The sequence below is a fragment of the Micropterus salmoides genome, unplaced genomic scaffold (genome assembly GCF_014851395.1).
Source record: "Micropterus salmoides isolate LMB-PRFRI ecotype aquatic unplaced genomic scaffold, ASM1485139v1 Ms_hic_scaffold_10, whole genome shotgun sequence".
NCBI lineage: Eukaryota > Metazoa > Chordata > Actinopteri > Centrarchiformes > Centrarchidae > Micropterus > Micropterus salmoides.
The window spans coordinates 33390169-33411617 of NW_024040041.1; the positions used below are offsets into that span (position 1 = coordinate 33390169).

General features: G+C 43.4%; 1 protein-coding gene across 1 annotated transcript in view; it reads right to left on the minus strand.

The window, feature by feature from the left end:
- doc2a (double C2-like domains, alpha) overlaps positions 1-21449 on the minus strand; it is an 85830-nt gene that overhangs the window by 27269 nt on the left and 37112 nt on the right. Inside the window, exons 4-7 of the mRNA XM_038708790.1 lie at positions 15778-15852; positions 14728-14837; positions 1019-1145; positions 384-443 (exon numbers count right to left, since the gene is read on the minus strand). Coding sequence (XP_038564718.1) covers positions 384-443; positions 1019-1145; positions 14728-14837; positions 15778-15852 — 372 coding nt within the window. The remainder of the gene's footprint in view (positions 1-383; positions 444-1018; positions 1146-14727; positions 14838-15777; positions 15853-21449) is intronic.

The window sequence follows — 21449 nt, forward strand, 5'->3', positions numbered from 1 at the left end:
ACATAGTAATGAAAGGAGTAATGTAACTAATTACTTTTAATACCCAGAAATAAGTAAAAGAATATTATTACTTTTTAAGGAGTAGTAAGTAAAAAGTAACTTATTGCAAAAGTCTGCTCCATTTCTAATAAATTCAAAAGTCAGCCCACTGGTTTTTAAATCTCCACCCTGGCTTTCAGGCACATAAATCTTTAAACAAGCTGCATCACAACCACAGAGCCACAAGCTCGCTGTTTATCTGTCACTGTCATGAGGCAGAAACCTGTTGATTGGTAACCCTCTGACCTTCTGTCACATCAGACCGATCAGCGTTCAATGTGAACGTTGCAGCAAGCTCAGCGACCTGCACTTACAGACAGACAGACAGACACTCAGACTTTTACCTCTCTTAAGTAGCAGGAAATTCCTCGAAGGGCTTCACCCATGGCGGTAGGAGAGGGGAGCTGTGTGAGAGGAAGACAGAAGTAAAAAGAAAAGTGAGAGCAGGTGCAGCGAGGATTCTTCTTTCCTGTATTTGTGTGCTGAGCTTCTGTTCATAGTATCAAACTGCTGCAGAAAACAGCGACTACAAAAGGTATTTACACTCTGGGACGCAGACAAACACATGTGCTGGTGTGTTTGAAAGCCATTGATTAAACAGAGCTTCTGTTCATCTCTCAAGACTAAGCAGCTTAACAGTTTGTTTTTTCTTTATAATGGCTATACAGCCTCAGACAGCAGCTAGCCTGGCTGCAGATTCTTGTTTCTTTATTTTCCCCTTGTGATTGTGAAGTCAAATTGTCTACAGGCATGCTAACAGCTCTGTGAGGCTGTGTTTAGACACAGATCTAGACCTTGGGAATGTGGAGGTCTTTAGAAAGCGAGGACCTCACATGGCCCCACAGACCTTCAAAGGTCGATATGAGGGCTCAGACTGGGTTTTAAGGGTCAGGTTAGAATTAGGTTAAAGTTAGCGTCAGGGGCAAGGGAGTGCATGCTAACAAGGGTCCTCACAAAGAAAGACAAACATTTGTGTTACCGGGGGTGGGTGCTCCAGGCAGGTGTGGAAATGTTTCGTCTGGTCGGGTTTCACCCGTTTCAGAGGCACCCGGGACTCTCCGATCAACTCATTATGAGTCAACTTGTCCTCGTCGCATACAGTCAACCTGTACAGAGGAAGGAGAGGAGAGAGGAAATAAGACAGGAGAGGAAACAAGACAGGAGAGGAAACAAGACATGAGAGGAAACAAGAGAGGAGAGGAAACAAGAGAGGAGAGAGGAAACAAGACATGAGAGGAAACAAGAGAGGAGAGAGGAAACAAGACATGAGAGGAAACAAGAGAGGAGAGAGGAAACAAGACAGGAGAGGAAACAAGACATGAGAGGAAACAAGAGAGGAGAGGAAACAAGACATGAGAGGAAACAAGAGAGGAGAGAGGAAACAAGACATGAGAGGAAACAAGAGAGGAGAGAGGAAACAAGACAGGAGAGGAAACAAGACATGAGAGGAAACAAGAGAGGAGAGAGGAAACAAGACAGGAGAGGAAACAAGACATGAGAGGAAACAAGAGAGGAGAGGAAACAAGAGAGGAGAGAGGAAACAAGACATGAGAGGAAACAAGAGAGGAGAGAGGAAACAAGACATGAGAGGAAACAAGAGAGGAGAGAGGAAACAAGACATGAGAGGAAACAAGAGAGGAGAGAGGAAACAAGACATGAGAGGAAACAAGAGAGGAGAGAGGAAATAAGACAGGAGAGGAAACATGAGAGGAGAGAGGAAATAAGACAGGAGAGGAAACATGAGAGGAGAGAGGAAACAAGACAGGAGAGGAAACAAGACATGAGAGGAAACAAGAGAGGAGAGAGGAAACAAGACATGAGAGGAAACAAGAGAGGAGAGAGGAAACAAGACATGAGAGGAAACAAGAGAGGAGAGAGGAAACAAGACATGAGAGGAAACAAGAGAGGAGAGAGGAAACAAGACATGAGAGGAAACAAGAGAGGAGAGAGGAAACAAGACATGAGAGGAAACAAGAGAGGAGAGAGGAAATAAGACAGGAGAGGAAACATGAGAGGAGAGAGGAAATAAGACAGGAGAGGAAACATGAGAGGAGAGAGGAAACAAGACATGAGAGGAAACAAGACATGAGAGGAAACAAGAGAGGAGAGAGGAAACAAGACATGAGAGGAAACAAGAGAGGAGAGAGGAAACAAGACATGAGAGGAAACAAGAGAGGAGAGAGGAAACAAGACATGAGAGGAAACAAGAGAGGAGAGAGGAAACAAGACATGAGAGGAAACAAGAGAGGAGAGAGGAAATAAGACAGGAGAGGAAACATGAGAGGAGAGAGGAAACAAGACATGAGAGGAAACAAGAGAGGAGAGAGGAAACAAGACAGGAGAGGAAACAAGACAGGTGAGGAAACAAGACATGAGAGGAAACAAGAGAGGAGAGAGGAAATAAGACAGGAGAGGAAATAAGACAGGAGAGGAAACATGAGAGGAGAGAGGAAACAAGAGAGGAGAGAGGAAACAAGACAGGAGAGGAAACAAGACATGAGAGGAAACAAGACAGGAGAGGAAACATGAGAAGAAACAGGAGAGGTTTCGGTTTCAAAATCCCTTTATTGAACATTGAAACCAGAATAGCAAATCAACTCATTGTCACATCATCACGTTAACGAGAAAACATAATTCACTCTTCGGATATGTACATTCAGCTCTCAGTCTCCCCCCACAGCCCATGTATGACTGAAGGCCTGGATATTGGCCATCATTACATAATAAGCAAGCTCCACGCTTAATCGAGCCTTAAGCAGTCCCTTCAGGACCGGCACCGGCTCTACACAGCCGGCACTCTCAGCCCGGTTTCTGCACGTCAGCCAGACGGCCATCTTTGCAGAACCCGATAAAAGTTCACCAAAGTGCACCGACTTCTTTTTAGCACTGTATTTCAAAAATAAACAAACTAAAAGAAAAAGTCTCCCCAAGACACTGAAACCACCGTTTTAAAAGCTCCACAAGTGCTGACAGACGAGGACACTGAACAAATAAGTGTGCCAGAGTCTCAGTCTGCGAACAGAAAATACACTCCTCCCCCAACTCTGGATCCAGGTGTGCTCTGTATCTGTTTGTAGCTACTGCCCCATGTACAACTCTCCACTGGAGGTCTGCTGTCCGCTTTTCAATACGCAGCTTGTACAGGGACCGCCAGCTGCCTTTCGGGGAAGCATCTGGACCGAAGAACTCAGTCCACCTCGACTCCTTCAACCCTGCCGAAGAGCGCAGGTTCAGAACTTTAACGCACATTTGGTAGACTGCTTTCTTCCCCACAGCTTGAAACTTGTCCAGGTGGGGGGTTGTGAAAGACAACAGCTGAACTCCTTCCTCCTGCCACTCCCCCACGGCTGGGGTGATAGACAGGGAGGGGAAACTGTAACAACAAAAGCTCTTAGGGATTGTGGCAGTGCAGCACAGACCTCCTCTGCAACTCTGTCGATCACCCGGACAGATGTGATGCTGCTGCTCTCCTTCAGGCCTCCACGGCTGTTGCCGTCTTTTTCATCAAGTGGCCGAGTTTGGTGCACCCACCCTCTCGGAGCTTCCCTCTCAGGCTGGCAGACTGTAGTAGACTGTGAAAAATAAAGGTTCCTCAAACACCCACATGCCAGGAACCTCGTTTGCAGCACGCGTGAACTTAAAAATCTGCCATGCCTGCAATACAGAGCTGTAAAAAGGCGTCAGCCCATTAAGGTCCACATCCTCGGATTGCAAGAGGAAAAGAGGAGAGAGGGAACAAGACAGGAGAGGAATCATGAGAGGAAACAAAAGAGGAGAGAGGGAACATGAGAGGAAACAAAAGAGGAGAGAGGGAACATGAGAGGAAACACGAGAGGAGAGAGGGAACATGAGAGGAAACACGAGAGGAGAGAGGGAACATGAGAGGAAACACGAGAGGAGAGAGGGAACAAGACAGGAGAGGAATCATGAGAGGAAACAAAAGAGGAGAGAGGGAACATGAGAGGAAACAAAAGAGGAGAGAGGGAACATGAGAGGAAACACGAGAGGAGAGAGGGAACATGAGAGGAAACACGAGAGGAGAGAGGGAACATGAGAGGAAACACGAGAGGAGAGAGGGAACAAGACAGGAGAGGAATCATGAGAGGAAACAAAAGAGGAGAGAGGGAACATGAGAGGAAACACGTGAGGAGAGAGGGAACAAGACAGGAGAGGGAACATGAGAGGTAACATGAGAGGAGAGAGGGAATAAGACAGGAAAGAGGAGAAGAGAGAGGGAACAAGATTGGAGAGAGGGAACATGAGAGGAAAGAGGAGAAGAGAGAGGGAACATGAGAGGAAACACGAGAGGAGAGAGGGAACATGAGAGGAAACACGAGAGGAGAGAGGGAACAAGACAGGAGAGGAATCATGAGAGGAAACAAAAGAGGAGAGAGGGAACATGAGAGGAAACACGTGAGGAGAGAGGGAACAAGACAGGAGAGGGAACATGAGAGGTAACATGAGAGGAGAGAGGGAATAAGACAGGAAAGAGGAGAAGAGAGAGGAAACAAGAGAGGAGAGAGGGAACGAGAGGAAATGTTGACATGTTTTTAGTAAAATAAACATGACATTTTTAATCCTGATTTTTTTAGAACACTAAAACCTGAAAATCAGATTTACTTCATAAACATCTGAGTGAAAAGAGTTTCTTTCTTCTTTATTTCATTCCTTAAAAAACTAAAAACATCCCTAAGATCTGCACGTGTCTTCTTGTCCCTGAGGGGGGACACGACAGGACCAGAGACCTCTAGCTGGATATTTGACCTCTGAGAGCAGCAGATAATGAGGAGGACACTTCCTCTGGGACTTCCACCGGTGACTCAGGCTTTTCCTCCAGAGCTGCAACGTCTTTGTTGCAGCAGCAGGTGGTGGAGGAAATCCTCCTCCTCCTCCTCCTCCTCCTCCTCCTCCTCCTCCTCCTCCTCCTCCTCCTCCTCCTCCTCCTCCTGCAGCTGCAGACAAACTCTCAGCACAGAACATGGATGTGATGAAGGTCAAACTGCAGAAGCTGCCAGTCTTAAAATGAAACGTCGTCAAGCCCTCTCATATATGGGACCACCGCAGACTTAGGGAGATATTCTAGATGCTGAACGGTGGATTTGAACAGATATGAACTGTTAGCTAAACGTCTTCAGTGGCGCTGACCCTGAACACCGTCTGATTTAAAAACAGAAATCAGTGCTGCACAGTTTGGTGTTTCGGTGTGTTCCTGAGTTTTTATGAGAAGAACCATTTGGGATTTAGACATTGTGAGATTTTATAGTGATTCCACCTGCCGTAACTTTAGTTATCCATCAGTCAATCACACGGGAAACAGGAGAAAGGAAACTGGAGAGGAAACAGGAGATAAGAGAGGAAGCAGGAGATGAGATAGGACACAGGAGATGAGAGAGGAAACAGGAGATGAGAGAGGAAACAGTAGATGAGAGAGGAAACAGAGGAACAGGAGAGGAAAGAGGGAACAAGAGAAGGAAACTAGAGGAAACAGGAGATGAGAGAGGAAACAATATAGGAAACAAGAGAAGACACAGGAGATGAGAGAGGAAATAAAATAGGAAACGAGAGGAAACAGGAGATAAGAGAGGAAGCAGGAGATGAGATAGGACACAGGAGATGAGAGAGGGGAAACGAAAACTAAGAGAGAAAACAAAAGAGGAAACAAGAGAGGACACAACAGATAAGAGAGGAAGCAGGAGATGAGATAGGAAACAGGAGATAAGAGAGGAAATAAAATAGGAAACAAGAGAGGACACAACAGATAAGAGAGGAAGCAGGAGATGAGATAGGAAACAGGAGATGAGAGAGGAAAAAGAGGAACAGGAGAGGAAAGAGGGAACAAGAGAAGGAAACAGGAGATAAGAGAGGAAATAAAATAGGAAACAAGAGAGGACACAATAGATAAGAGAGGAAGCAGGAGATGAGAGAGGAAACAGGAGATGAGAGAGGAAACAGGAGATGAGAGAGGAAACAGAGGAACAGGAGAGGAAAGAGGGAACAAGAGAAGGAAACTAGAGGAAACAGGAGATGAGAGAGGAAATAAAATAGGAAACGAGAGGAAACAGGAGATGAGAAAGGAAATAAAATAGGAAACGAGAGGAAACAGGAGATGAGAGAGGAAGCAGGAGATGAGATAGGACACAGAAGATGAGAGAGGGGAAACGAAAACTAAGAGAGAAAACAAAAGAGGAAACAAGAGAGGACACAGGAGATAAGAGAGAAAACAAAAGAGGAAACAAGAGAGGACACAATAGATAAGAGAGGAAGCAGGAGATGAGATAGGAAACAATATAGGAAACAAGAGAAGACACAGGAGATGAGAGAGGAAATAAAATAGGAAACGAGAGGAAACAGGAGATAAGAGAGGAAGCAGGAGATGAGATAGGACACAGGAGATGAGAGAGGGGAAACGAAAACTAAGAGAGAAAACAAAAGAGGAAACAAGAGAGGACACAACAGATAAGAGAGGAAGCAGGAGATGAGATAGGAAACAGGAGATAAGAGAGGAAATAAAATAGGAAACAAGAGAGGACACAACAGATAAGAGAGGAAGCAGGAGATGAGATAGGAAACAGGAGATGAGAGAGGAAAAAGAGGAACAGGAGAGGAAAGAGGGAACAAGAGAAGGAAACAGGAGATAAGAGAGGAAATAAAATAGGAAACAAGAGAGGACACAATAGATAAGAGAGGAAGCAGGAGATGAGAGAGGAAACAGGAGATGAGAGAGGAAACAGGAGATGAGAGAGGAAACAGAGGAACAGGAGAGGAAAGAGGGAACAAGAGAAGGAAACTAGAGGAAACAGGAGATGAGAGAGGAAATAAAATAGGAAACGAGAGGAAACAGGAGATGAGAAAGGAAATAAAATAGGAAACGAGAGGAAACAGGAGATGAGAGAGGAAGCAGGAGATGAGATAGGACACAGAAGATGAGAGAGGGGAAACGAAAACTAAGAGAGAAAACAAAAGAGGAAACAAGAGAGGACACAGGAGATAAGAGAGAAAACAAAAGAGGAAACAAGAGAGGACACAATAGATAAGAGAGGAAGCAGGAGATGAGATAGGAAACAGGAGATGAGAGAGGAAACAGAGGAACAGGAGAGGAAAGAGGGAACAAGAGAAGGAAACAGGAGATAAGAGAGGAAATAAAATAGGAAACAAGAGAGGAAACAGGAGATAAGAGAGGAAACAAAATAGGAAACGCGAGGAAACAGGAGATGAAAGAGGAAACAGGAGATGAGAGAGGAAGCAGGAGATGAGAGAGGAAGCAGGAGATGAGAGAGGAAGCAGGAGATGAGATAGGACGCAGGAGATGAGAGAGGACACAGGAGATGAGAGAGGAAACAGGAGATGAGAGAGGAAGCAGGAGATGAGATAGGACACAGGAGATGAGAGAGGACGCAGGAGATGAGAGAGGAAACAGGAGATGAGAGAGGAAACAGGAGATGAGAGAGGAAGCAGGAGATGAGATAGGACACAGGAGATGAGAGAGGAAACAGGAGATGAGAGAGGAAACAGAGGAACAGGAGAGGAAAGAGGGAACAAGAGAAGGAAACAGGAGATAAGAGAGGAAATAAAATAGGAAACAAGAGAGGAAACAGGAGATAAGAGAGGAAACAAAATAGGAAACGCGAGGAAACAGGAGATGAAAGAGGAAACAGGAGATGAGAGAGGAAGCAGGAGATGAGATAGGACACAGGAGATGAGAGAGGAAACAGGAGATGAGAGAGGAAACAATATAGGAAACAAGAGAAGACACAGGAGATAAGAGAGGAAATAAAATAGGAAACGAGAGGAAACAGGAGATAAGAGAGGAAGCAGGAGATGAGATAGGACACAGGAGATGAGAGAGGAAAAAGAGGAACAGGAGAGGAAAGAGGGAACAAGAGAAGGAAACAGGAGATAAGAGAGGAAATAAAATAGGAAACGAGAGGAAACAGGAGATAAGAGAGGAAAAATAGGAAACGCGAGGAAACAGGAGATGAAAGAGGAAACAGGAGAGGAAAAAGGAGATAAGAGAGGGGAAACGAAAACTAGAGGGAGAAAACAAAAGAGGAAACAAGAGAGGACACAATAGATAAGAGAGGAAGCAGGAGATGAGATAGGAAACAGGAGATGAGAGAGGAAACAGAGGAACAGGAGAGGAAAGAGGGAACAAGAGAAGGAAACAGGAGATAAGAGAGGAAATAAAATAGGAAACAAGAGAGGACACAATAGATAAGAGAGGAAGCAGGAGATGAGATAGGAAACAGGAGATGAGAGAGGAAACAGAGGAACAGGAGAGGAAACGAGAGGAAACAGGAGATAAGAGAGGAAGCAGGAGATGAGATAGGACACAGGAGATGAGAGAGGAAAAAGAGGAACAGGAGAGGAAAGAGGGAACAAGAGAAGGAAACAGGAGATAAGAGAGGAAATAAAATAGGAAACAAGAGAGGACACAATAGATAAGAGAGGAAGCAGGAGATGAGATAGGAAACAGGAGATGAGAGAGGAAACAGAGGAACAGGAGAGGAAACAGAGGAACAGGAGAGGAAAGAGGGAACAACAGAAGGAAACAGGAGAGGAGAGAGGGAACAGGAGATAAGAGAGGGAACAGGAGAGGAGAGAGGGAACAGGAGATAAGAGAGGGAACAGGAGAGGAGAGAGGGAACAGGAGATAAGAGAGGGAACAGGAGAGGAGAGAGGGAACAGGAGATAAGAGAGGGAACAGGAGATAAGAGAGGGAACAGGAGATAAGAGAGGGAACAGGAGAGGAGAGAGGGAACAGGAGAGGAGAGAGGGAACAGGAGATAAGAGAGGGAACAGGAGATAAGAGAGGGAACAGGAGATAAGAGAGGGAACAGGAGATAAGAGAGGGAACAGGAGATAAGAGAGGGAACAGGAGATAAGAGAGGGAACAGGAGATAAGAGAGGGAACAGGAGATAAGAGAGGGAACAGGAGAGGAGAGAGGGAACAGGAGAGGAGAGAGGGAACAGGAGTGCGACCAGCTGATGACGACAGTCTGGCTCCATGTTTGTTTCTTTCTGAAGTCACGTTTGATCGCGTGAGTTTCTGTTTAGTATAAACGCAGCATGTGTTCCTGCGTCTGGCCTGAACCGTCCGCTGTTCCTAAAATTAAAATATTAAACATCAGTTCATTCTGTCGTTACGTCTGATGGATCCCGCGTTTTTAGGTGAGCAGCAGGCGTTCGTCATTCAGCTCCAAAAAAGGGAACATTTGTGTCAACGCCTGTTTGACAGTTGAGCCCTGGTTCGAGGTTTGAGGTTAGAATAAGTGCAAGGTCGGCGGAACTGATTATCATCACCAGGGGCCCCTCACCGGTCCCCAGTGTGGACCTGAACTGACAGCAGGAAAAGAAAAGAAAAGGACAGAGACGAGTCAGAGCGAAGGAGCGACCTGTTTGTAGAGGAAGTGCCAAGACCAATGGCGTGCTTCAGCAGAGACAGACGTCGAAACAGCGACAACACAGCCGGGAGCTCTGGATTAAACACAAACAGCATTTTAAATGAGGAGACAATGCGGGAACACTGAGGGGGAAAAGGTCGAGAGAACAAAGAGAGGTGTCAAAATGGACTTTAGGTTTTGAATTCATTATATTCATAAAGTATCAGGCCAGCTGAGTGTTGTGACCTCTGGAATCCATCCAGAATGTATTTTTTATTATTTATGGACTGACTCACAGTGAGATTTGCAGCCGTTTGTTCAAAGGTTTCCCGCCTGCCGAGGTGAAATCCACAGCTTTCGATCCTGAACTGAGGCTTGGACCCGAGTGCCAATACCAGGAGGAGCAAATGCAAACTTCCAGAGTTTATTGGACAAATGATAACACTTAGAGCGGAGCGTGCACGAGCAAATAAATCCACACAATCAATATAACGGCCCAAAATGTAGGAAAAGGAAAACTTATGAAACTTAAATAAAAACTTTTCAAAACATTCAATGTTGACTTTTTGCTTCACACGGGAAACAAACACCGGTGTCCTGGTTGAAAGTCCAGTTTCTGGCCCAACGTCCACTTTAATCAGCTGGCGTTGCGCTCTCTCTCTCACCAGGTGTTTGATTGGGTCAGTGGGCCGGCCGTTAAACGGACTGGGCCAAATACTTAATATTTACTTTAATATTATTTAGTGAAATGGTGCAAGTGTCAACATCCTGTCCTGCCCAGTCGGCCTGTAAAAACAATGCATTCATAAATCAAAAAAAAAATACATCATAGTATCGCGATATTTTCTGTGGCAACACTGTATCGATACACAGACGGCGAGTATCGATCTATTATATAAATTGTATATGGGAATTTCACTTTTTGGTACTATAATAATAAAATCTATTGCTTTTTCACTCCACTAGAAAAACAGTTTTTCTTTGAGGACACAATTTAAAGTTGGAAAAAAGTAATAAATTCCAATATGTTAAAAATCGCTAAAATATTGTAGCGTGACATAAGTATTGTGGTAATATCGTGTTGTGGGGCCTCTGGTGATTCCCACCCTTAATAGATATATATTTATATTTAAATTATTATTTATATTAAATCTCACCCACCCTCCCCAAAACAAATAGGCCTGTCCGCCGCTGGGCGTGAGAACGTGTTGAACTGGCAAGAAAACACCAAGAGCAGGAATAAAACAGCAACAGGAAACCAAGACACAGAGACAGGAAGTTATATACAAGACACAAGAGGGGGGGGACTCAAAATACTAAACACCAAAAAAAAAACCACACCGCTTTATATAATGTCGGATTGCGCAAAAAGAAACCTAAAAGAACGTTTTCACGCTCGACAGAAGTGAAAAAGCTCCACCGCTCGTTTTACCTCCGTCAGCCAATGAGCTCATGCTCTCACAGCATCCTGGCATTTTTAGTAATTGATGAAGAACTCTGAGGCTGATTCCATCACGTTTGTAAATTTTCGGTGTCATTTATTGCGAATTACGTTGTTTTAGTTTTTCTATTTATGATACCTGTTTTGTATTTTTTTGTAAGTTTTTCTAACCCAACTTGCTGCTCCCTATCTTGGCCAAGATTTTTTAATCTCAATGAGCCATTCGTGGTTAAATAAAGGTTTAATAAAATAATAAATATGGAATAAAATTTGTGCTACATTTGGATGGAAAGTTGGCCGATGCTAACATCAAAGGAAAAAAGTCTTGTATCAGCGCACCAAGACTACGTCTTCGTTAAATACCTCAGACCTTTTGCTACGTTTCCGCCTCCCGTCCGGACTAAAACGGCGAATACAAACACCTAAAACAAGGAAGTTTGAAAACGATGCTGACCTGGTTTGGCTTTAAACTCCGGCAGCGTTTTAGTGCTGCCAGACGAAAACAGAGGACTTTAAAAACGATGACGCTCACGTTTGGCTTCCTGATTGGCTCTTAACAGTCATGCGAAGCAGAAATGAAAGTATTTTGTACCGTGTAAATAAATAACACTTATACACTGTGCATGTCTCCGTATTTGCTTTGCGATGATTCCCAGTCGGTCTCCCGCCGCCACAGTGCAAACTGTTTTATCCTCTATTTCTTTTATCCAAACATCTGCAGTTTATTTATAAGTGAGGAGAATTCTAATTTCAGTTTAACTGAAACTGGTCCTCACAGAGATAGCAATACAAGAACTCTCTCTCACACATGCAGACAGACACTTGGGGAAAACCACATTTTTTTTATTTTTCTCACTTTTGTTTTGAAGCTAAGAGAGGAATGAAACAGTGAAATCCCAGAGGAAGCTGCAGCCTGAGTGTTGGCACGAAGGTCTGAGGGAGCAGTGAAGCACATCGCAGGGCGTCTCCTACACTTGCAGTACGTTACTACTAATTAAAGCTGCCTGGTGTATGTTTGCTGGGTTTTTCTGTGAGTCGTTGTCATGCAGCAGAGACGTCGCAGGGAAGCTTCAGCTTTAACGAATTTACAACATGCGAGCTGTGACTGGATGTGATCATTTAGACACTTTACTCAGACAGCAGGTGATCTGCATGGAAGCAGGAGGCAACATGTAGAAGGATTTGATGACTGACTGATTCATTGTTTTAATGTGATCCAGGCAGCATGACACCCCAACAAACCAACGTATTTGCTCAAGCAGATGTGAAGTGTTTGGTTGTAACTTTTCAACACGTCCTCACACCTAAACAACAAAACAGGTCGACTGTCACAGTGTGTCACAGCGACGTATAAGACACATACTGTATGAGCGTTTCCTGCACCAGTCCAGGACGTGATGTTTCACCACGTGGTATGTGTTGTCAAACGGTGGCAGTTTGGCTATTAACAGTTGTACTTTCACTGTTTGCATTTTCTGTGTTGACATTGTGTTGGCCCCCCTACTCGCCCTCTCTTTTGTTATGAACTTGCGCTATATAAATAAAATAAATAAGTTGAGTTGTGTGTGTGTGAGTCATCCATCTAACGAGCCTGAGACGGGAGAACGAGCTAAGACAGAGCGATTCTGACCAATGGAAGAGCAGGAAGGCAGAGCTGTCTGTGAGCTTCACAGGCTCGTATGTGAGGACTGAGACACTATGCTGTATGGATGAACTGGCACCCTGTCAGACAGACGGAATAAGAAGTCAGAGTAAACCAATCCAAGCTGCTTTTTAATGAACATTGTCTTTTAAATTGACCCACATGTGCTGGCTTACATCAATAACAACGCTTTATAGAGTTTGGTGTGGATGGTAGGGACAATTTGAACAATCTTAAATTATTTTTCCTCCATATGGGATTAACAGGTAATATTTCTGCTTGTTCAGTAGGTTTGTATTAATCAAGAGTAAAAGATTGAGATAAGGGGGATTACGTTTTTCATAATTCTAATAAAACCCTTTTTTTCTTTCCGAGCATTTTTTAAACAAGTTGCAAAACATTTACAAAAATATCCTTAATGCAACAGATTTCTTCAACTGTTTTAAGAACATTAGGTTTAAATAACTAATCAAATAAGCCAAATACACAATGAACATTTACTTCTTACTTTGTGACACTACTACACATTAAGTAAATTTTGATTTTGATTTTGATAGTACTTTTACTTAAAGGTCCAGAGTGTAATATTTAGAAGGATTGACTGACAGAAATGCAATATAAGATCCATAACTTACTATGTTACATAATAAACCGTTATGTTTTTATTACCTTGAATAAGACATTTCTATCTACAGACACCGCAGGTCCTCTTACATGGACGTCGCCATGTGGCGCCGCCATATTTCTACAGTAGCCCAAACTGACAAACTGCTGTACAGAGCATGTTTCGTCACTACATTGAATATGTACAAGATGAAGCAGCAAGAAGTAGTGGTGCTAGTAGTAGTTGACTGGTTTATTAGAAGGAAAAAAAGAAGAGAAATTTGGACAAATGGAAGACCACACGTATTATTTAGCACAAATTATTATTTATTATCGGCCACCGTAGCTTCTCCTGCTCGCTTGGAAAGGGAGGAGTGAGCGGTGAGTGAGCTGTTGGTTGCAATTTGCAACCCTCACCACTAGATGCCACTACAATGAAGTATTTTTATAGTGTGGTGTGACTACATTTACATTTAAGTAATGGGTTTGGATATTTCTTCCACCACTGGATTTCAGGTGAAGGAAGTTTCTCTCCCTGATGCTCGCATCGCTCCACTAAGCCCCGCCCACCAAACCCACAAGTTTGTCCGGCAGCAGAAGGAGCCGGTAGCCCCGTGAAACCTCATCCCGACACGGGACGCGTTCTGTACTATACGCTGTTGTTCACAGAGGACGGACTCAGACGTTGTGTTTGCTAAAGATTATATTATTATTATACAAGCAGTGGTTGGCACTGCGTTTGAGGCTCCTCCTGGCTCTGATTGGTTGTTTTGTTGAGGGAGCGGTGGATTCTTATAAATGGTATCCAGAGCAGTAGGAGGAGCCAGAGGAAGCAGAATTTTTTGCAGCTTATTTTTAAAAGAATTTCCCACTGCAGCTTTAAAGAGCGTCTCTGAGAGCTGAGTCTGGACTGGAGAGGGAGTCACTTTGCTTCAGGACAAACTATTTAATATCCTCCATTATATCCTCGACGGTTGTCGGCCGACGAACACACTCGTTCTTTTATTTCTTTTTACCTTAGAGGTTTTTTTAATTACACACCGGCTTCGCTACATGTTTAGTTGAGATTAAACGTTTGCTCATAAGCTCGATAATTAAAAGCCCTCCGCTCTGTTATTTCACACTTCCTTTGATTATGGACGTGATCCTCCGGTCGCCCCCGTCTGAGCCTACAGTGGTGGAACCATTTATTCATTCATTTATACACTGAAAGGTGGAAAACTCTTCGACAAAGACTCGTGAGCTCTTATTAGGAAAATCCTTCAGTGCAAAAACCAGATGTCTTTGAAAAAAACAGCACATTTCTCCACATGACATTACTGATTATGCTTTAGTCGGAGCCGGTGGCTGTTTGTTGTGGGTGCTTACAGGGAAGAACCGCGGGAGGAAGCAGTAAAAAGATGTCTTCACCTCATGAATTCTGCGTGAGCTCTGTCCTTTGACAGTTAAATTAATCAAAGATGACATCTGAGCTTCAAATCTGAATGTCAAGATGTCCCTGCGCTTGATTAATGGCTGTGCATTTAATCAGTCCGAAATGAGATCCAATGAAAACGGGCATGAATTACTCCCAGTGTCCCTCACACACACACACACACACACACACACACACACACACACACCTGAGCGTCTTCCTGTGCATGTCTTCTTCTGTGATCCCGACGTAAGTGAGCCTTTCATTCCACACTGGATTCAGAGAGTTACGGATCGTCTTCGTTTTCAGTTTATTGGCCTGAAGGACACACACACAGATTGAGAGATATTGATATTTGCTGGTTGTTTCACACTGTGGTTCAGAAAACGCAGCCAATGTGTTTTGTTAGAAAACATTTAAATCTGATTAAATCTAATCCAAACTCAGTTTAAAGATAAAAATATATGTAATCAAGGTTTACAGTTCAGCTGACAGTAAGATTAAGTCCAGCCAGGCTGCACCGAAGCTGCACACTCATATTTAAACCTTAATCAAACATTATATCTAAACTGTCACTTTATGAAACCGTCTTAGTTTGATCTTCACAGACAGCAAATTACTTCTCTAAAAACACATTTCACTTTTAGTCTTTGCAACCAGAACAGCGCCGGCGTTCTGCTGTTCAATCAATGCAGCAGTTATTTTATTTCATGCGTTGTTATGCTCCACACGTCAGCTGAGAGCGAGAAGGATTTAATTTCATGGCTTTTAATAAATGCTCTTTGAATCTGCCCTGCAATCAGCTGAATCTACTGTCAGTCCAGTGCAAACACCTGGACGTGCTTCTTCTAACAGCACCTCAAAATATATAAATATAAAACAATCTGATGATTAGTAACCTTTGACTGGCATTTAAATATATGACCAACGATAAGCATGAGAAGTTCATGAAGATTATCCTTAAACCTGTGATGGTGCAACATAGAGCTGCAACGAATAACAACAATAAATTTAATCTGCAACTATTTTGATCATCGATTAATCGGTTTGAGTAAGAAAGATTCTTAAATGTGAATATTTTCTGGTTTCTTTCCTCCTCTTTGACAGTAAACTGAATATCTTTGGGTTGTGGCCAGAATGAGACATTCAAGGATGTCATGTTGGGCTTTGGGAAACACTAATTGACATTTATTATGACATTATTTTCTAATAATGAAAATACTAGTTTGTTTTTTTGCCCTGTGTTTCAGTGTCTCACCTTACAGGCTCCAGGCAGCAGGTGCAGTTTGACGTACGGGTCGGCTAAACCGTTGAAGTCCATGGGCTTCAGACCCTGTAGACAACGTAAGCGAAACGTTAACGTGCACAACATGGTAATTCCACACAGGTGTTATTAATTATATAACTGATTAAAGGTCTTCTCCGGACTGCATGGACATCTGTGTTTGAGTGGCGTCTCCCTCAGAGGTTTAATCATCTAGAAGAACACCGTGTGAGTGGACCTTGCCACATCATGTTGTTCCAGCCAATCAGCAACAGGTGGCGTTAGAGCTCATGCCCAGGAGTGATGGTAGAGAGAGTTCTATACACCAGCACATTCAAACATGCTGGGCTCCAGGCACTGTGAAACAGCCTAAGAGGAAACGGTCTGACGAGAATAAACATGGAAGACGGTTTTAAGACCAGTTGAGGGCGAAGGTATTTCAATGCTTCTGAGGGAGCACTGAAGGGAGGGGTGTATTTTCTTTAGCAGTTGAGTTCGACTCCACTGGCTGCAGAAAGAAGTGGGATTGTATAGAAGTCTATGAGAAAATGTTTCTACTTCTCAGCTGATTTATTACCTCAGTAAACACTTTTCTGATGAGTTTATGGTCTCAGTCGCTAGTTTCAAATCTTCTTCAACACAGCATTTATTTGAATAGTTCTCATTTATCCTTTATTCAACCAGGAGAAAAAGACCCATTAAGATAAAATCTTAAAGGGCGCCCTGGCAAAGAAAGTCAGTAGAACAGCAATTAAAATTACAAACATACAAATGACAACAATACATAAAGACATCTGGCACATTACATAGACCTGTATATAACAGTAACAATACAGTACATTAAAATACAGCACATTAATACAGTTGCGAGAAAAAGTATGTGAACCCTGAAATTACCCGGATTTCTGGTTGGCTGACTCCTGACTCTAATTAGCTTTTGGAGAAGTCATTAGCCTTGAAGTTCACATACTTTTCCCATCTTGCACTGTGAATGTTTCCACGGTGGGTTCAGCAAAATCATGAAAACTTATAGTTGTTTGTGTGGTATTAGTTTAAGCAGACTGTATTTGTCAGATCAGATCACATTTAATGACCAATTTATGTAGAAATCCAGATAATTCCAAAAGGGTTCACATACTTTTTCTTGCAACTGTATACCTTCAGACACCTATATATACACTAATGGGAAACCAGCCTATTTAAAAAATCTACGTTTGTCCTTAAAAGCATCAGTAACAAAGGATTTAAACTCTGCAAAAGGCGCCAGAACCTCCAACCAGAGAGTCCCCAGCAAGGGGCTCCATGTAGATGGTGCATGGTAAGAAAAGGAAGCCTTTTCCAACCTTGAACCAACCCTGGGAACTTTTAGGAGCAGTAGCCTGCTGGCTTTTGTAATTTGCCCAAGATGCCTGATAGATAATTTGGTTTCTCTAATGAAGACCATTCCATCATTGCGGATAACCTACAGTGATGGGTGCATGATCTGGCGTGGTAATAAAATATAACACTGCATGGACGGCAGAATCTAGTTTTCTTTGCAGCGATGATGCTGCATGCATGTACAACAGATCCCCGTAGTTAAGCAGAGACAAAAAGGTAGTTTCTCCCCAGGTTGTTGAATTGTTACCAAAATAAAAACCTAAGAATGATGTTCATTTAGTCAATTGACCCTTCGCCCCGTAGTTACTGTTGCTAAGTCCGACAAACTGTTTATATAAATATATACTGTATATATATATATATATATATATATATAATGTTGTAAATTTTGGGGAAAAAAAGATCCCAGAGAGAAGCAGACAGTTTTGCAGTTACATTGTGCATTTGAAGGTTGTATTCAGGCTGTCAGACCAACTCAAACCGACTCAGACCGTCTCAAACTGCTGACTCAGACAGACTCAGACGGACTCAGACTGACTCAGACTGACTCAAACTGACTCAAACTGCTGACTCAGACTGCTGACTCAGACGGACTCAAACTGACTCAGACGGACTCAAACTGACTCAGACGAACTCAAACTGACTCAGACGGACTCAAACTGACTCAGACTGACTCGAACGGACTCAGACTGACTCGAACGGACTCACACTGACTCAGACGGACTCAAACTGACTCAGACGAACTCAAACTGACTCAGACGGACTCAAACTGACTCAGACGGACTCAAACTGACTCAGACTGACTCGAACGGACTCAGACTGACTCGAACGGACTCACACTGACTCAAACGGACTCACACTGACTCAAACTGCTGACTCAGACTGACTCAGACATACTCAAACTGACTCATACTGACTCAGACGAACTCAAACTGACTCAAACTGACTCACACAGACTCAAACTGACTCAGACGGACTCACACGGACTCAAACTGACTCAGACTGACTCGAACGGACTCACACTGACTCACACTGACTCAAACTGGCTCAGACTGACTCAAACTGCTGACTCAGACTGACTCAAACTGCTGACTCAGACTGACTCAGACGTACTCAAACTGACTCATACTGACTCATACTGACTCAGACTGACTCAAACTGACTCATACTGACTCAGACGAACTCAAACTGACTCAAACTGACTCACACAGACTCAAACTGACTCAGACGGACTCAGACGGACTCAAACTGACTCAGACGGACTCAGACGGACTCAGACGGACTCAAACTGACTCAAACTGACTCAAACTGACTCAGACGGACTCAGACGGACTCAGACAGACTCAGACAGACTCAAACTGACTCAAACTGACTCAAACTGACTCACACGGACTCAGACGGACTCAAACTGACTCAAACTGACTCAGACGGACTCAAACGGACTCAAACGGACTCAGACGAACATGACAAACGGACGTGAAAAAAAATGAAAGACAGAAGCTAAAGTCTACCGATCACACAGTACAGGTGAACCACCGCATCCCTGACGATTGAGACAAAAGACAACGATGTTAAGGATCAACAGTGTTCCTGTACAGCTGGGTCGGCCTCTGTTCTTTATTACAATCATTAAAAAGCAGAAGAGCAGGGCTTTATTACATTACATTCATTAGGGAGTTAGCTAGCGTTAGCCAACTAACATTACATTAAGAACAATCCACAGCCGACATTTTTCTGGATTTGTTTTAGGTTTTGAAAAGAGAATAAATCGTACTTCTCCTTTCAGCCTCTCTGGGTAGCTGCTGTAACTATTACAATATGCAGCAGGAACAGCGTTTGACCAGATCTAAGAAAAATACAGCAGAAAAAGGTAGAAAACGACTCTTTTTGCATTAGAGTCACTGGAGCGCAGCCTCCAGTTAGAGCGAGTCCCATACTGCGCTGTGATTCATCAGCTGTGTATTCGGGGGGTGGCTTAGCGAAGGGTCAATTATAGTCCCATTTAGGAAAATAGATGATAGGGTGGTTGACAATTCACTACCACGGTGAACTGTCAGGAGTCGCAGTGGGTATCCCTTCCAGTTTTACTACAGCTCCTCTGTTAGAGTATAAACTGCTGCACAACAGTCAGGACGACATCATGCTGACACAGCGTTTAATAAACTGTGGAGGCTTAATGTCCAGCGACAGAGCTAAGCTCAGTTTTTCCTTTGAGGTCAAAAGGACACTTTGTGCTGCCACTCTTTTGTCAGTGCTGGATTATGGCGATGTTGCATGCATCCATTCAAAGCCAGAAAGTGTTGGAAGCTGTTTACCATAGAGCTCTGAGGTTCATCACGAACTTTAGAGCCCTTACTCACAGCTGCTCCTTGCAAGGGCGTCACTTTGTGTTGAAAAGTGGTGGGAAGAGACACTTAGCTCACGAGACGTCACAATCAGTGTTGGGGTAGTTACACAGATCAGATCACATAATGGATTACACATTACTAGTTACTTTTTTTTAAAGTAACATGTCAGACATGTATGTCTTATTATGATAATAATGATTAAGCTATTATTATTATTATTATTATTATTATTAACATCATCATCATATGTGGCCATTTTGCTACAATTAAGCTTGACACAGCGGCTGCGGTTGTGTTTGCGACCTGACCTTTCTTTTCTCCGTGAGAGGGAAGAATTTAGAAAATTGCGATTCAGAGAGCCCCCAGCTACAGTAGTGCATTTATTATGCGTAATATTCATCCAGCCAGAGGGAACGATCACGAACCGTTCATAGCGCTTAGCGACACAACCCGTATCGCAGAGGAAGAGGGAGAGGGGCGATGGAGCGTACAGGGCCAGGAGATCAGAATCAGAAATACTTTATTGATCCCTGAGGGGAAATTTCAAAGGCTTGTCAAAGGTAGATAGATAAAGAGTATATAAATATAAGAGTATAAGTATAAAATATAAATGCAAATAGAAAGGATTGTGAGAATGTACAATATTTACATTATTAAGAGTTATTATGGTGAACCAAAAAGGACAAGTGAATAAATAGCAGCAGAGAATATTGCACATTAATTATTAAACAGATAATATTGCAAAAAGTAGATAATACGGTCCAGTTAAAAACTAAGTATCCGTGTGTCAGTCACTTAGAGGGAGGAGTTACAAAGTTTGATGGCCACAGGCAGGAATGACTTCCTGTGGTGCTCTGTGCTGCATTTTGGGGGAATGAGTCTTGCACTGAAAGTGCTCCTGTGTTTGAGCAGCACGTCATGGAGTGGGTGGGAGACATTGTCCACAATGACGTAGTTTGGACAGGATCCTCTTCTCTGACACCACAGACAGAGTCCAGCTCCACCCCCACAACGTCACTGGCCTTACGGATCAGTTTGTTGAGTCTGTTGGCGTGCACTGCCCTCAGCCTGCTGCCCCAGCATGCAGGCTGAGGGCAGGTAGGCGTGCTGGAGGAGGTCCAGGAGAGGGCTGACCACGGGCCGCAACTGATCCAGAACCAGTCTCTCCAGGGTCTTCAATCATGTGGGAGATCAGTGCCACAGGTCTGTAGCTGATCTCTGAAAGCCGTTCTTTGTTGTTAAGGATGCTGTATGCATCCTTAAAGTTAGCATACATACGAATCTGATGCGCCACATGATCCATGATGATAGAGAAATACAGAGATTAATGTCAATAAAGCATGCTGTCAAAATATCACAAATCATGCTTTTAGGGGAGCTGTTGTCTTATTAAGGGGTGCTAAACTCCCACGTAGGAGTTTCTCAAATCGTTAGACAGCCTGTTACTCCTCGTCCGCACAAGACTGCCCAGGCTAAAGAGCATCGCCACAGGCGCACCACAGGGTATCGCTGTCCTTTCGCGAAACAATGTGAAGTAATACCGCCACCCCTCGAAAGACGTCTTTGGCAGCTCTGCCATTTCTGCGCCCTCATCAACTGGCGCTGAAGTCAAACGTGAGGTTGGAAAAGTGTTACGCAAACACGCATGAAAAGGGACGTTTGATTTATTTTTCATTATGCGGATAGTTCAAGAACCAGCACGCAAGTAACGCGATGATTTTGTTATTAGTAACTGTACTGTAATTATTGAAGTTATCAACAGTAACGTAAGTGTTATTTAAAAAGCAATATTAGGTTCATGAGCACGAGACGAAAAGATGCTTAGAGATATCCTCAATGCCGAGACATGAGCGGGGGGGCCTGTGGGGACCTCCCCCAGGAAATTTTGATTATTAAACATTTCACTTCCTGCATTCTGGTGAATGTTTCTGCACCAAT